Genomic DNA, 15,224 nt, shown 5'->3' on the forward strand with positions numbered 1-15,224 from the left:
AAAGACGAAGAGGAAAATAAAGAAAATATGGACGAGAGAAATGGGTTTAGCTTTGATAATGAATCCAAATTCTATATTCTTTTAAATGGGCTTCTACCTCAACCAATGAAAAAAAGCCCATAACTCTTTCCATCCAAATTGGGCCCATTAGAACTCAACTTCCATATGCCTTTCATTTTTCTTCTTCTTTTTTACCAAGGATTTGAACCGAAGATCTTATGTCCATAGGTTCATACAGGTGTTAATTGAGCTAAGCTCATATTGGCATACACGATGTATTTTCGTTTCAACTAAACACATAGAAAATAGTCCTCTTTTAAAATTTACTCATTTTTCTTCTCCTTTGGTCACTACTTGCACTGCCTTTGATCTTCTAACACACCTATATATGGTTACATGTAACGTCAAAGATGTTAGGAGAATTGCAACCCTAAGGTTGCAAAACATCAAGGTTCAATTATTTTCCGATTCATATAATTCATTGTCTCAAAACTCAAAACTCTAACTTTTTCCTTTTGAGATGCACATTCTCTAATGCCGCCTCTTTATTCTCTTAAGCTTGGACCCATCAATAGACTTGAAGTGTTACTTAAAACAACCCTCAATCAACAAAAGAATTAAGGTATGTTTGACAAGTCTACCAAACAAACACAATGAATTTTACACCTTAATCAAGTGAACTCACCTCACTTTTCAAACATCAATTCCAAAACACGAACCTAAAATTCAAATAAAAAAGAAAAAAGTTAGAACTAATTTTTTTTTCTCCAAATTCTCTTTAATTACTCCCATTCCTGATTGCACTCAAAATTAAAGAAAAAAAATACTAAAAAATGAAAGGATATAAAGCAAAGGAGAGGGAGAGAAAGAGAGAAAGAGAAAGAAAGAAGAAGAAAGAAGAAGGAATGTTGTGTGTTGCGACCCCCACAAAGGCCATAAGGTTTTTGTAAGGACTCTTCCTTCCTGCTTATGCGCCGCTGGCTCGCTTTGGTTATGTCGCGCGTGCCCTCTACATGGCATGGCCCCCTTTCCATTTTTAATATTACTAATCTCTTCTAATTTAATTTCTCTCTTCTTCTTCTTCTTCTTCCTCTTTTTCTTTTCACTTTAATTACTCAATTTATTCTAACCATATATACCAATTTCAATATTCACCCATCCTTTTTGACTTTCATTAAACCACATTTCATTTCTCTATCCAAATCTTAATTTTTCAACTCCCAAACTCAATTCCCCGACACCTTTTCGTCTTTGTCGATGTATCCATAGATCTACCATATTTTCTATGTAATTTGTTTTTGGAGGGACTTGTGTTTCAATTATTGATTCAACCTATTAAATGTAATGTGTATGATTGTTGTTGTTTATTTGCAAATTACAATGTGATATTTGTTACCAATGAAAGAACATGCGATTGTTTTCATATGTATTATATTGTTTGGAATTGAAAAAAGATCTTAGATTTCTAAGTAAACATGATATCTTTATAAAAATTTCACGAAAAGGGAGATCTCTAATTTATGTTTTTGACTAATCTATCTGCCACATCTCATAGGAGAAGAGTTGAAAAATGAGTAATTTATCAGATGTAAGAATATAGTATCAAATCAAATTTTCTTTATCTTTAGGAGAACATTAAACCACATGGGAGAGAAGAGAGATTTTAGACTTACAACCTCATAAAGAAAGTAGTAATGCCTTTAATCATGAACTATACTCATATTGGCATAATGCAACATTGATTATAAATAAGAAAGAAAAGAAAATGTTTGACATATCAACATCTCACTTATTCAAAGCTTCTATAGTTAAATTTAAAATAAAATTGACCACCTACATTTAGATTTATAAAACCATCATCATTTTAATATTAGAAAAACACATATTAAAATCTTAAGTTACAAATTTTATTAATATTAGTGTAATCGAAATAAATATAAAATTTAAAGTTTAAAGGTATAAATTAATTGAAACAATGTTATAGCATATGGGGTGAAAAATAAAGGGACGTTGACTGCAACAACAACGAGGCTGCAAAATTTAGCCAAAACAGCATCAAAATCAGGACCGTTTTTCAAAATCCATCATCTTCCATGATTAGATAAATCTACACCGCTTGATGTAACATCCTCTTTTTTTTCTTTCTTCTTCAAATTATAATTAAATGTGTGTTAGATTATGAAATTTAATCATTTAATTAAGAATAAGGGTGTGGACCAAAAGCAAAAGCCTTTAATTAGAACAGTTCACCGCCGGCAACGGCGGCGACCGAGTGAAAATTTGTAGATTTTCTTTTTCTTTTTTTTGAAAGAAGTGGAAAATAAAACATTTTGTGAATCAAAATTTTTAGGGGAAAAAGAATTGAACTTTTGAATGCGTCGTCGATTATTTATTGGCCTTTAGGAAGGGTTCTTTTTCTTTTGGTTGTTCTTCAAATAAAAATGAAAAAGAAAAGAAAAGAAAATGGATGGAATTTTTAAAATAGAGAAAGAAAAGGGCACGAAAATTGAAAAGAAAGAAAGGGGAGAAGGTTAAAAATGCAAATTAAAGTTAGTAACTAAAGAGAAGATCAAAGATGCCCAGCATCTTGGAGGTTGCTTCAATCTCAAGATTTTGAATTTTAAAAAAACAACAAACTTATTTTATTTAAATTTGACAGAAATAAAGTTGGATCCTATTGATTTTGAATCATGATATGCCTCTGCCAACTATGATATGTGTATATGTATATTATATTATCTCAACATTTAATTTTAATGTATATAATTGTTTTAAAGTGATAATGATTTTGTTTATTTGTTTCGATTCTTAAAAGAGACAGTTTAATTTGTCGTTAAATTCAAAAATGAGAATGGAATGGATTATGAAATAAGAGTTTAATGATTGACTGAAAATGATGTTTTTTTTTGTTCTAAATTAAATGATTTTTGTAATTGAAAATAATTTTTAGGAGATTTTAATGCGTATTTTCAAAATGTCACAATATATATATGGAGATAAGAGTTTGAATATACGATCGTTTAAATTAACAAATTAATATATATCTTTAACTAAATTAACTTTATATAAGTCGTTGACAATTACACTTTAAGTATTAGGAAGCTTACATAAACAACAAGTCAAATGAAGTTAAATAGAAGAAAATTTCACCTTTAAAGAACAAAAGATATATACTTCGAACAAAAACAATAGTTAAACATGATTTTGTTTATGAGACAAACTAATAATAAAAAAAAATTGGTACATAGATTTACGTATTTTATTAATAGTGTGTTAACAATGTCTACCAATTTTATTAGAGAGAAAATTTAAAATACGTACATACGATGATATAATTTGGTTGGGTGGAGATGGAAGGATTGTGAAGATGTAAGAAGTTGAGAAGAAGTGATTAAGGAAGAAGAAGGAAAAGAGAGAAGATATATGAATGAGTTTTTGTAGAGTAAAAAGGAATGATATGAATGAAAATGAGATAGGGAACCAACGTGGGGCGCAGACTCTTACTTTTGTAATTTAAAATATTGATAGAGACCTTTTCTTCTTTCTATTCATTTTGTGTAACACTAAATATTGAATCTAAGTGTGTTCCTGAAGCTAATATATATTCTCACATGCTCTTCATTTTTCTTCCCTTTCTCTTTCTCTTTCTCTTTATCCCTTTACACATTTCTATAATATTGTCTTAAATATCTTCAATCACTACTCCATCTTTCATCTCTTCTTTGATTGGATCCATCAAAAGACCCCAAAATCACACTTTGCATCTCTTATATTTCCCCTTAAGTCAAACTTAATTAGCTTTAGAAGAATGTTTCTGGTTTTTTTTTTGTTTTTCTTCCTTACTGCTAATACTTAACAGTGTGCTTAATTATGTGTTGTCAATTATCTATTTGTGATTCATTCTAAAGGTGATTTTACAAGGTTTTTGAAAAACTTGTGTTATAGAAAGTTTTGCTATGCAAAATTTGCATTCTTTCGTCATTCTTCTTAGTCTTTCAATATGGATTTATCGTCTCATGTCAATTTACTTTTTCTTGTATAGTTTTACTCTCTAATTGTGTTAGATTCTTCATTGTATTAACGTGGTGTTGAGTCTATCACACTTTGATGTTTAAGTTAGTACAATGAATACACAGTATAACTAAGCACAAAAGTACTATCAGAGCTCTTCTTTTGGAGATTACCTACTTCTTTCTACTTTTTTTGGATCATTGAATGAGACTATTTATAATGTCTTACTTCTGACATTCGCTTGTCATTACATATAACTTTCACAACATTAGAATAGTCGTTAGAATAATGTATTGAATTTGTTACATGAAGCTTTTGGTGACTAAGTATGGGTACCAGTGACACACTATTAGTGAACTACGTAAATCTTTATACTATCTTCTATATCTTACACTTTTTTATATTCTTTGTTTGTCGATTTCGTAACAATAATCTTAGCACTCAAGCCTCTAGAGTGTGAAGTTGAACTCGACTTAGTTATTTCTCAATAAAATTCGATTGATCGGTTCAAAACTCAACACTCTAATTCTTTTTTCTTCTTAAAACACAAGTTTTGGTATAGCACCTCCTAATTTTTCTTAAACTTGGAGGAGTCATGGAGAGTTTAGGGGTTAGTTAGAGGTATCCTTAGCAAAAAGTACAAAGCCATTGACAAATACAGATACACACAAAAAAAACAAAACAAACAACACAAAAAGAAGGAACCTAGAAGAATGGTATATTAAAGCAAAGATTTGAGAGAGATGGAATGAATGAATTAGTGTCATGTGATTAGGAGGCACGTGACATGGCTTATACAAATTTCTTTTCTTTTTTTTGAGAGAGAGAGAGAGAGAATCTATCCTTTGCTTGTGGGAGAGGGAGGAGAAAAGGGTCCCACTACATTTTTGGGCCCTCACAAGTGGAGTGCTCTTTGGGGATGCCCTTTCTTTAACGAGGACCCAAAAATTCTCACACACTATCCCTCCACTCTCTTCTCTCTTCTCTATTCTCTACTCTCTACTCTCTACTCTCTACTCTCTACTACTACTACTTACTTCCCCCTCTCCCCTTACTTACATATTACCATTATCTTAAAACCCCTCATCGAATCACTACCCTCCATTCTGCCACCTTGGATTTGTTTTTAGTCTTCTTTGTGGGGTACCCTTTAAAGCTTTTAGGACCCCACTAAAATGTTTCTTTGCCACCGACGATTGTTTAAGCTAAATTATAAACATCAAGCAAACAAACAGCTACAACTACAACAACAACAACCACCCCTCTCTTCAAATATAGCCTTTTCCCTTCTTCCTTCTTATTCACTTCCCATTTCTCTCAAACCCCCATTCTTCAAAATCCTCTCTTTCTCTTTCTCTTTCTCTTTCCCTCTTATCTCTTACCTATTTTGTTTTGTGAAGTTGCCTCTTCTCTTATAAGTAGAGCAACTCAAAGAAGAGAATTAATGGAGTAACTGTGAAAGTGAAGTTGTTGTTCTCTATTATATCTATCCATCTTTTGTGATCTCTCTCATTTTTCTTTTCTTTCTCTTTCTCATTTCATCATTATGGGTCTTACTTCTCTTCAAGTTTGCATGGACTCTTCTGATTGGCTTCAGGTATACCTATAATCTCACTCAAATATGAATGACCAACAAACAATGTCAGTCACTACCTCCACACTCTCATAGGTTTCCATTATCAAAACAGACCAATTGCACAATGCGTGTGTTTGTGTGTGTGAAACTCTTTGTTACTGTTTTTTGTCGCAATTTGTTAGATGCTCATAAGTTGGTGAATTAACGTGGTAGCAAACCAAATAGTTTAAGAGGTTAATTTATATATTCAAACTTCTACCATGTAATGTACTGTTGGTCAATCAGCTGTGAGTTGATATTGTTTGTTTGTTTGGTTGGTTTTAGGGTACAATGAACGAGGAGTCGGGGATGGATTCTTCGTCGTTATCGGGAGATATGCTATCGTGTTCAAGGCCATTAACAGAGAGGAGATTAAGGCCACAGCATGATCAAGCTTTGAAATGCCCAAGATGTGATTCAACTCATACCAAATTTTGCTATTACAACAATTACAGTCTCTCTCAACCTCGTTACTTTTGCAAGACTTGTAGAAGGTATTGGACTAAAGGTGGAACTTTAAGAAACATTCCTGTTGGTGGTGGTTGTAGAAAGAACAAAAAAGTTTCCACTACAAAAAAATCCAATGATTCACAACAACAACAACAACAACCACAAATTCAACAACCCATTTCTCAAAATCATCATCTTCTTCATGGCCCTTCTTCATCTTCATCTTCTTCACTTCATCACATTCATAACCCCACTGATCTTCATCTCTCATTTCCAGATCAAATTCAATTCCCACATTTCAATCCTCTCACTCCAAATTTCACCATTGGAATGCTTGAAACTCACCATCATCATCATCAACAAACTCGACCCATTGATTTCATGGACACAAAAATGGAAGCCATTGTTGGGAATAATGGTCATCATTACACTACAAACACTGATCATTTAGCCATGGTTGGTGGGTTAACTAGTGATCATCACATTACTGCTGCTGCTGCTGCTGCTGCTGCAACAAATTTCCATGGAATTTGCTCTCCTTATGGACTTTCACTTGATGGGAATAATATCAATCAAATGATGATTCCTTATGATCAACATCAACAAAATGAAGATCCAAATGGAATGGATGTCAAACCAAATACAAAGCTTTTGGCTTTGGAATGGCAAGATCAAGGAGGATGTTCAGAAAAAGTTGAATCTTATGGATATATAAATGGAATTGGGTCTTCATGGAATGGGATGATGAATGGATATGGACCATCAACAACCAACCCATTGGTGTAAAATTGATAGGCAAAAAATGGCACTCAAAAGTATAAAATGATATCAATGTGGTCTATCATAATTTTTAGTGCCTTTTATCAGTTTTTTTTTTTCTTCTTCTTTACTTAAAAGAATGTGTCTGATTTTTGTTTAATTTGAAATCTCTCTAATTTGGAAGTGTGTCTTTGGGATTGTGTCTACAAATCCAAAGCTCTCTATTAGGATTTTGTTGTATTCTAGGGAGTGCTTTTGTAGTATAAAAAAAAAAGGACTTTGTTTTCTTTTTTTCCTCTATCTTAGTTGTTAATTTAGATTTGATTATTAATGTATGATAACTAAACGGATAGAGTTGAATCGACGTAAAAACATACGTAAAATAGACTCTAAATTAAGAGGTTAGATGTTTAAAATTTTCAATAGAGAGAAAAAAGAAAAAGCACATCCATAAAATATTCCTCTATTGTATAGAAAGCTTCATGCATGTCTTTTGGCTCAAAAATAGGAGACATTTGCTTGTAGGAATATAAGAATATATTAAGAGAAAATTACTTTTTGAAAAATTAGTATTAGCTTACCATAATTGATTTTTTTTTTTTTTAATTTCAAAAAGGTGGAAAGCTGTTTTTATTTTTCAAATCAAACTTAATTTGCAACTCATTTTTCTTGTTCTCATAGAAACAAAATTAAATTTGAGAAGAAGAAAAATGGAATACTTTTGTGGAAAAAAATTAAAAGGGATATGCCAAATATATATATATATAGATAGATAGATTTTAGGAAGGAAGAATATAATTATGTGAATTACTATTAAGATAAAGTTGCTTCGGATAAGTTTTATATTTAGAGAAAATGAATGTGGAAAAATGATTAAAAAGATTACAAATCTTTTTTATAATTTTTAATTTCTTTCTTTGGTATCAAAAGAGGTTTCTAAATATTCTACCAACGCAATTTCACTGTACTTGCTTTATTTCTCCAATAAGAAAAAAATTTATAATTTTATTCTTTTTATAAGTTTTGATTTTTCAATTTCTACATTTTTTTTTCTTTTTCTTTTTTTCTTTATAGTAAATTTCAGTTCTAGAATTCTCCACCTTTCTCTTTATTTTCTTTTTAATCATCCTTCCAATAGATCTTTTATTTACACTCTCTTTCTCAAATAAAACGTCATCAAATATTTATAAATATAATAAAATATCTTAATATATTTATTAAAAATAGATATTTTAAAATGAATTTTTTCTTTTTATTATGATATTGAAATTTTATATCAAGTTACATGAAATATCTTATTAATTTGAGTTTATTAGTTTAACAGTGTATTGAAATTCATGCCTCTTCTCATCTAATAAATAAATAAATATATATATATATATATATTACTAAACAAGATTTTAAAAGGTGTCTGTTTAAGAATAATAATAATCCTAAAAAAATTAAAAAACTACTAAAAAAGCAAAACACATAATTTTGTGGCAAAGTATAAACATTGTCAATTTTTCCATTTTTTACCATTTCTCATTTTTACTTACTCTTTTTCTTTTTAGCTTTTTGGAAAAAATTGTAAACAAATATATATAATGATAACAAAGTCGGTGGACTCACGTTTATACATCTCATTTTAAAAATTCATAAAAAAGAATTAAATAGTTATCAAAACATTCAAAATTCTAAACTAAAGTTGTTATTATTATTATTAATAATACGAGTGAAAAAATCAAACTCTTAACATTAAAGTTGATAGCGCAAACTATGGTAAGTAATGTGCATGTCAACTGTCAGATCTAATAAATGATCATTACGAGTATTAAAATATGCGTTAAACTAATAAATTTCATATTTGCAAGAAATAATATTTATGACATCATTTTGAAAGTGAAGAAAGAGAAGGCATCCTCTTTCTTCTTTGTATTGGAGACCCAAAAGTTGAATGGCAATGGCTATGAAAATGCTCATCTGAAATTTTCTGTCCTACGTTTCTCCTGTTTATGTTTAAATCCAATCTCATTTTCACCAATTCCACTCTTCTTCTTCTTCAAAAGTTTTGCATATTATCATTTTTAAGACTGTTCTTTGGTAGAAATCTTAAGGATAGTTTTGGCTGATTTCAATTTCAAATAGTTTTTGAAACATTTAGACTATGGATGGATATTTTTTATACAAATGGCAGTAAGGTGGTAGATTTTATAATCAAGCCATTTGTATAAAATGATTCATCCATATTCTTTTCAGCATGAATTTGGATTCACTTGAATGTAAGAGAGTTAAAATTGTTAGAAATTGTGGTCTTGCATCATGTTGAAAGACCAATGGTAGTTGAGAGATTTACTTTGTCCTCGTTTTTTATTATTTTAACTGGCTTGTGTTACCTATGAATGTTCCCCTTTGTACCTTTTTTATCCTAAGAAAATAATAAGAAATAAGAATATCAACATCATAGTTTTTTTTCTTCTTTACTACGGTTTTTACGTAAATTTGTATTTGTTCTACATCGAAAATAAAAGTAATTCATAGAACATGCAATCTATCTATAGCCTAGAATTCTGAGGGCTACGCCAATGGGCGAGCAAAAGCAAGATGTACCTTGAGATTCTCTGATGGCGTACGTGCAAGTTTCCCTGCATGTGGCTCGGTCATGGATAACTTCTGAGTCTACAGACTAAGGTGAAGTAGCAAACCCATCACAATACCAATGACCTTGTAGAAACTGGTTAGGCGAGTAAATATACATCCATATATCCAACGTCACTTCAAGTTGTCCATACATATCGAGTCAAATACTCGTTGATTTAACACAACCACATTTATGTAGATTATCTTGCTCATTGCAAAGACCATCTTACTACTCGCAGGCAATTTTTTTAAGATGATACATAACAAAGTTGAGCTTGGAGTGGAGTTATAGTGAAATGAAAAGTGAAACCTTCAAGAATAGCAAAATAAGAAAGCTCATTTCTATTCAAAACAAAATGTTGTCAGATCCAAATTTCAATGACAATACTAGACTTCCATATGGATCTCTTGAACTATGGAATTTGATCTGGAAAGCATACTTAGCTTGTCCGCAACTTAAAATAAAATGGGAGATATGCGCAAAGTTACAACTTAAATCCAAGGCTAAATTCTTGCCTACACAGGAATAAGACTGTAGCTAAGAAGTATGAGAAACTAAACAAAGGTGGTCACTGCTAAATTCATCTCATGGAATACAAAAGGCTCGACATTGCTTACACGATTCTGTAACCGAAGAGAAAAGATGAAAACTACAAGTAGTAATAAAAACGAGAAGCTCCACCTACGATATTTGTGTCCTCGAATACATAAATTACACCTACAATACATCAACAAGACTAACGAGGGGTTTGATCGAACCTGATCAAAGACAATTCACAATGGTTTGCGTTACGTTGAGGAAGGCCCCGCCATGGAACTCACCTTCTTGAGGAGGCCTTCAATATCACACTCCAATTTGGCTCTCATGTCTGGGGAGAGATTGTCTCCTGACTTCTCAAGCATTGATGTCATCATCTGAAGATTTTTCCTTATGAACTCTATAGGTGGTGCATCACCTGCTTGATTTCCTGATTCAGCAGACTTTGATGGGTTCAGAGTGCCCTCAGAAGCCGGATAGGCCAGTGCTGTGCAAGCCCTGTCCGAATCTGACGTCTTGGGGGGAGCTGAGAGATGATAGAGCTGATATTTTAAAAGAGTTGGGCCAAAAATGTTGTTCTTCTTTAAACTCCGAACGGCTTCCATAGCGTCAGCGCTTCGGAGGAAAACTATCTCAACGGTTGAATCTTTCAACTGTATCTCTGATTCCTTCAATGATCCAAACTGGCTAAACGTAGTAATAACTTGCTCCCGCGGAGGCAAGGGAGCTTCTGAAGAGAAAGTCAAGAGAAGAAGAGATCCTAAACCTTCACCATCAGTTTCAACTCTATTATAGATATATGATCTGCTGTCAGAAGGATTTGGATGGTTCAAACTAGCTTGACCTTTTCTCCTCCTCCTCCTTTTAGGTTTAGGCTGCGGAGGAAGGTTGTTAGTCAACTGGGAATCTTTCCCTTGACTGGTGTCAGTACCCACTCCATTGGAATAAGATAAAACAGCATCTGGATCTGCCAAGGGTGGTTTCTCCTTCCTCTTTCGCTTTTTGCCCCCAGATTTGCTCTGATCCTGGCCAATGGTCTGATCGTTCACCGACTGGTTAGGCGCTCCTGCAAAATCCAAATTATTTTGTTCTGGAATTACAGCAAATGGTTGTGAAGCTGTAACCTGTAGATCAATGAAAAACGAACCAGGTTTATTGCTGTCATTCACATTTACATTTATGAATTCAGTAGACGCCTTTGAATTCTCCTTAGAAACTCCACGTTTCCTTCTCCTTTTTGGCTCACGCTTTAGCTGGGCAGCAACATGACTCACGGCCTGCTGATCTTCAACCAACAAGCCAGCTACGGCACCACTTCCATTTAAATCTGGTATCTCAGTTGTTGGTTTACTCTGGGGATGTACTCCATTGTTCCTTCTCTTCCTTCGCTTCGGTAAACCATTGGGTGAGAGGGGTCCAGCCTCAGGTGAATCTTTTGCGAGTAAGCTACAGGAAGAAAGGGTTATGTTCACATCTGACAAGGCAGAAAGGGACTTAGTCTTCAATCTCCCCAAGCTCTCTTTATCTTTTTTTGATTTAACCTTGGAAGTCGAAGGGGTTTTTTTCTGTGCATCTCCTGCAGGACTTATTTCAGCATTTCCAGTCAAATCCACATCACCAGACACTGGTTTGGATTTCATCTCTTCCATTTTCTTAATAGAACTTGACTGACCTTTTCTTTTCCTGATCCCGGATTTAGCAGCCGAAGAAGGCTGCTGCTGCTGCTTATCCTCTGACACCTTTTCACCCAAAAACATTAAAATTCTAAATATGGAGAAGAACTGAGCAACTGTACCAAAGTTGTTGTTTACATTTGGATAAAGACAATCTACAGCAGTAAAATGAAGCTCAGAAAGAAACTCAGCTGGCGATCCACTCATCAAGTCTTGATTATCAACGAATTCTCTCCACAAGCTTTCTCTATCTTTGTCTGATTCAACATTGGAAGACGGAGGGCTTTCTTCGTCGGCATCTCCTGCAGGACTTGTTTCAGCTTTTCCAGTCAAATCCACATCACCAGAAACTTGTTTGGATTTCGTATCTTCCATTTTCATAATAGAACTTGCCTGATTTTTCCTTTTCTTGATCCCAGATTTAACAGCCGAAGAAGGATGCTTAACCTCTGACGCCTTTCCCCCAAGAAAAAATAAATCCGCAGCCATTGCCTCATTTTGACCACCATTGACAGATTCATCATGAAACATCAAAATTCTAAATCTGGAGAAGAACTGAGCAACTGCATCAAAGTTGTTATTGTCATTTGGATAAAGACAGTTTACTGCAGTAAAGTGAAGCTCAGAGAGAAACTCCGCTGGTGATGCACTCATCAAGTCTTGATTATCAGGGACATCACTACCACTGGTGATATTCCTGTACCACTTCTTCCAGAACCTGCCACTGCATTTAGATAGCGATGGGGTTTCGTTCTGGCCCTCAACTGCATTTTCATCCTCGCCTTCACCAGAAATTTTAAGAAACTTAATATCTTCTGTTTCAGCTGGCATAACTTTCCGTCCCCAGTTTATATACGGAAAAGACAAGTACTTGCTCTTCTTCCGCTCTCGTGTCTCAGACCTCTTTTCAAACATCTCTTTGCTCCCATCATCAAAGTTTTCGACACCAGAATCCTTAATTTCATCTGTTAATGGATTAATCGCCTCTTCCTCGACTGGAGAACCCATTTTCAGTAGTGTAACAGTCTGTAATTCCAATACACCAATTATGACAATAAGACAGAAACCGTATCAATTAGAAACTCTAACAAATTACACACTCAGCATAAGCAACTTATTATAAACCGATCTAGGATAAACTATCAAAACTTAAAAGAAACATCTTTCAATGCCTCGTACCAAGATGCTTTCACCTAATCCTCATTTGAAATCATTTTGGAAAACCCGAAAATAAGTACAAAAATCACGACAGTGTTTGAGAGTGACATTGACCAAAATCAACCATTAACCTTAATTGACTACTCCGAATTAGTCCATAACTAAACACAAAGGTTAGAAACTGATCTAGCATACTTCAATCGAGTTCAAATTAGTCCAAAATGTGTTCATACTTACCAAACCTTATCGAACACTTTTAAATTTACCCACACATAATGAAACACTCCAAAGACAAATTTTAATGAAACGGGGACATACACACTCCAAAGACTAATAACCTAATATGAACACTTAAATCCAATTTCAAAGAGGAACAGAGGAAGTACACTCGCTGATTCTTACCAAAAAGAGCTCTGAGCCCTACTGGTCAGTTTTCAAAAACGTCCGAACTAATAGATCTGAACCCTATGGATTGTGGACAAACCGATTCGAAGGTAACCCAATTCGATGCCAAACCGAGTGTGGGTCAAAGTCGAAGCTCGTAGAACAGGTGAGGAACACTGCAAAGTCGGTGTTCACGTCGAAGGCTAGCTCCACCGCTAAACTATATCGTCACCGATAAAGATAACATCTTCACTGTGAAACCCAGTGTGCTACCATAAGAAATATGCTGAACGTATGGGTGCGGTGCGCAGCGAAAAGTCTCCGGGGTCTATTGTCTTCGCTACTGCTCGTGGGTGAGGTCGCGCAAAGATGGGTCATCAAAGCTTGAAGTTCCCGCGCGTGGTCTAAGGTGATCGAGGTCGTTAGAGACGAAACTCGAGAAGAGGGCGTGAGTATGAACTCGGTGGCAAGGGCACGAAGTCGTCGGAGCCGGAGGGTTGCCAACCGTTGCTGGAGAGGAGAGGGGAGGAGGTGGTTGGCAGTAGAAGGTGGAGAAGAAGAAGATCAAACCCCTTAGGGTTTCTTTTTTTTTTTTTTTTCTTATTTTGTTTTCTTTCGTCTTTTACGCTTCTTTTTTTACTTACCATATATGACCTCATAAATACGTTTCCTTCCTTTCTTTTCCTTTTTTAAAATTTATAATTATCCCAATTTCTCCCCAACTTCTAATTGGAAATTAAATCAATTATTTTAAATAATAAAACTTTTCAAAATATTTATAAATATTCTTTTTTTTTTTTTTTAATATTTCAAAACAGTCCTCAAAATAATATATAAACTAAATATCTTAGACATTTTAACAAGTAATAAAGTCCATTTGATTTAGTCTCCATTATTCTAATTGAGTTCAATAATTAGCTCTAAACACACCTCATTTAGAGACCTAACTTTGTCACTCTTCCCTTCCTTTCACCAATTTCCATTTATAACCAATAAAAAATAAACTTTTATGTTGTTCAACTATTTAAAAAAGCGTTATCAAATTATAGAAACTAAATTCTAACGCTTCAAATCATTACAATTCAAATTCAATTTGATCAATTTAAAGCAACATCAACTTATAAACCGTTGTTTCGTTCCAAATTTTTGTTAGTAATTTCACTTGTTTCAAGAGATTGAATCAATATTTTTATTTATATCATAGAGATAAATCAATAAAAGAAAAAAGAGAAAAAAAGATAGTAATAGCCATTAGGCATCTTAAATTCATAACAAAAATATGTCCAACTAGCACAAGAAAGTAATAAATTTATACATAAAAGGAATTTCTCTAACTTAATTGGTTGGAGTATAATTAATTGAAGAAAGATGCACATCAACTTATTTAAGGTCAAATCTTCCAACCTAATCTTGTACTATATCTATGTATACATGTATATGACAATATGTGTAATATATATATACACTCATTTATTTTGTAGTGTACTTTTTAAATTTAGAATAAAATCAATCAAAAAACGAATTTTGAAACAAAAATAGATTCCTATTGATATATAAACTATTATTGTTAATCTAATTAATTATATATATTACAAATTCTATTAACCATCAATTTAAAATACCCCAAAGGAACCTTTTCCCCTTTCTTTCCTTTCTATATAAAAATATGAAATATTCGATCGTTATAAATAATTAAGTTGTAATCGACTTTTTATCTAAAATGAGTGAAATCAACCAAATCACACCATAAAGCCATAATGAAAGAAAAAGGAAAGGGAATCAAGATGCTATTGTTTTGTTTGTTATTATTATTTTGGCTTCTTTATAACTATATGCTTCCAATAATTAATTGTCAGCAAATAAGTTAATATTCTAAAAAAACAATAATTTAGAGGTTGTGAAAGTTAAATTTGTCAAAACCAACATATTTTAACCATTATCTAAGTTGCATTTAAAGTTATAGGTTAAAATTAGAGACAAAATTTCAAAATATTCTAGTGATAATTAATGATTGTAT

General features: G+C 33.0%; 2 protein-coding genes across 3 annotated transcripts; one reads left to right on the forward strand and one right to left on the reverse strand.

The window, feature by feature from the left end:
- The first annotated feature begins 5,008 nt into the window (after positions 1-5,008).
- LOC101223232 (dof zinc finger protein DOF5.6) lies at positions 5,009-7,135 on the forward strand. The gene is made up of 2 exons (XM_004152428.3): positions 5,009-5,608; positions 5,912-7,135. The coding sequence occupies exons 1-2, from the start codon at positions 5,558-5,560 to the stop codon at positions 6,860-6,862; spliced, it is 1,002 nt and encodes a 333-aa protein (XP_004152476.1). The 5' UTR covers positions 5,009-5,557; the 3' UTR covers positions 6,863-7,135.
- Positions 7,136-9,773: 2,638 nt separating this feature from the next.
- On the reverse strand, positions 9,774-13,834 carry LOC101223078. Of its 2 annotated transcripts, XM_004152507.3 has the most exons (3): positions 13,226-13,833; positions 11,140-12,691; positions 9,774-11,058 (listed from the first exon to the last, which is right to left on the reverse strand). In XM_004152507.3, exons 2-3 carry the CDS (start codon positions 12,671-12,673, stop codon positions 10,244-10,246), a joined length of 2,349 nt encoding a protein of 782 aa, XP_004152555.2. In that variant the 5' UTR covers positions 12,674-12,691; positions 13,226-13,833; the 3' UTR covers positions 9,774-10,243. The 2 variants fall into 2 exon arrangements, with proteins under 2 accessions (XP_004152555.2, XP_011651561.1); XM_011653259.2 differs by having other exon boundaries at positions 9,774-12,691; positions 13,226-13,834.
- Positions 13,835-15,224: the final 1,390 nt, after the last annotated feature.

This window comes from Cucumis sativus, chromosome 1 (genome assembly GCF_000004075.3).
Source record: "Cucumis sativus cultivar 9930 chromosome 1, Cucumber_9930_V3, whole genome shotgun sequence".
In the NCBI taxonomy this organism is placed as follows: domain Eukaryota; kingdom Viridiplantae; phylum Streptophyta; class Magnoliopsida; order Cucurbitales; family Cucurbitaceae; genus Cucumis; species Cucumis sativus.

Coding starts and splice junctions, on each gene's coding strand:
- LOC101223232 (XM_004152428.3), top strand. CDS start 5,558: ATGGGTCTTACTTCTCTTCAAGTTTGCATGGACTCTTCTGATTGGCTT. Junction 5,609..5,911: donor ACTCTTCTGATTGGCTTCAG/GTATACCTATAA, acceptor GGTTGGTTTTAG/GGTACAATGAACGAGGAGTC.
- LOC101223078 (XM_011653259.2), bottom strand. CDS start 12,673: ATGGGTTCTCCAGTCGAGGAAGAGGCGATTAATCCATTAACAGATGAA.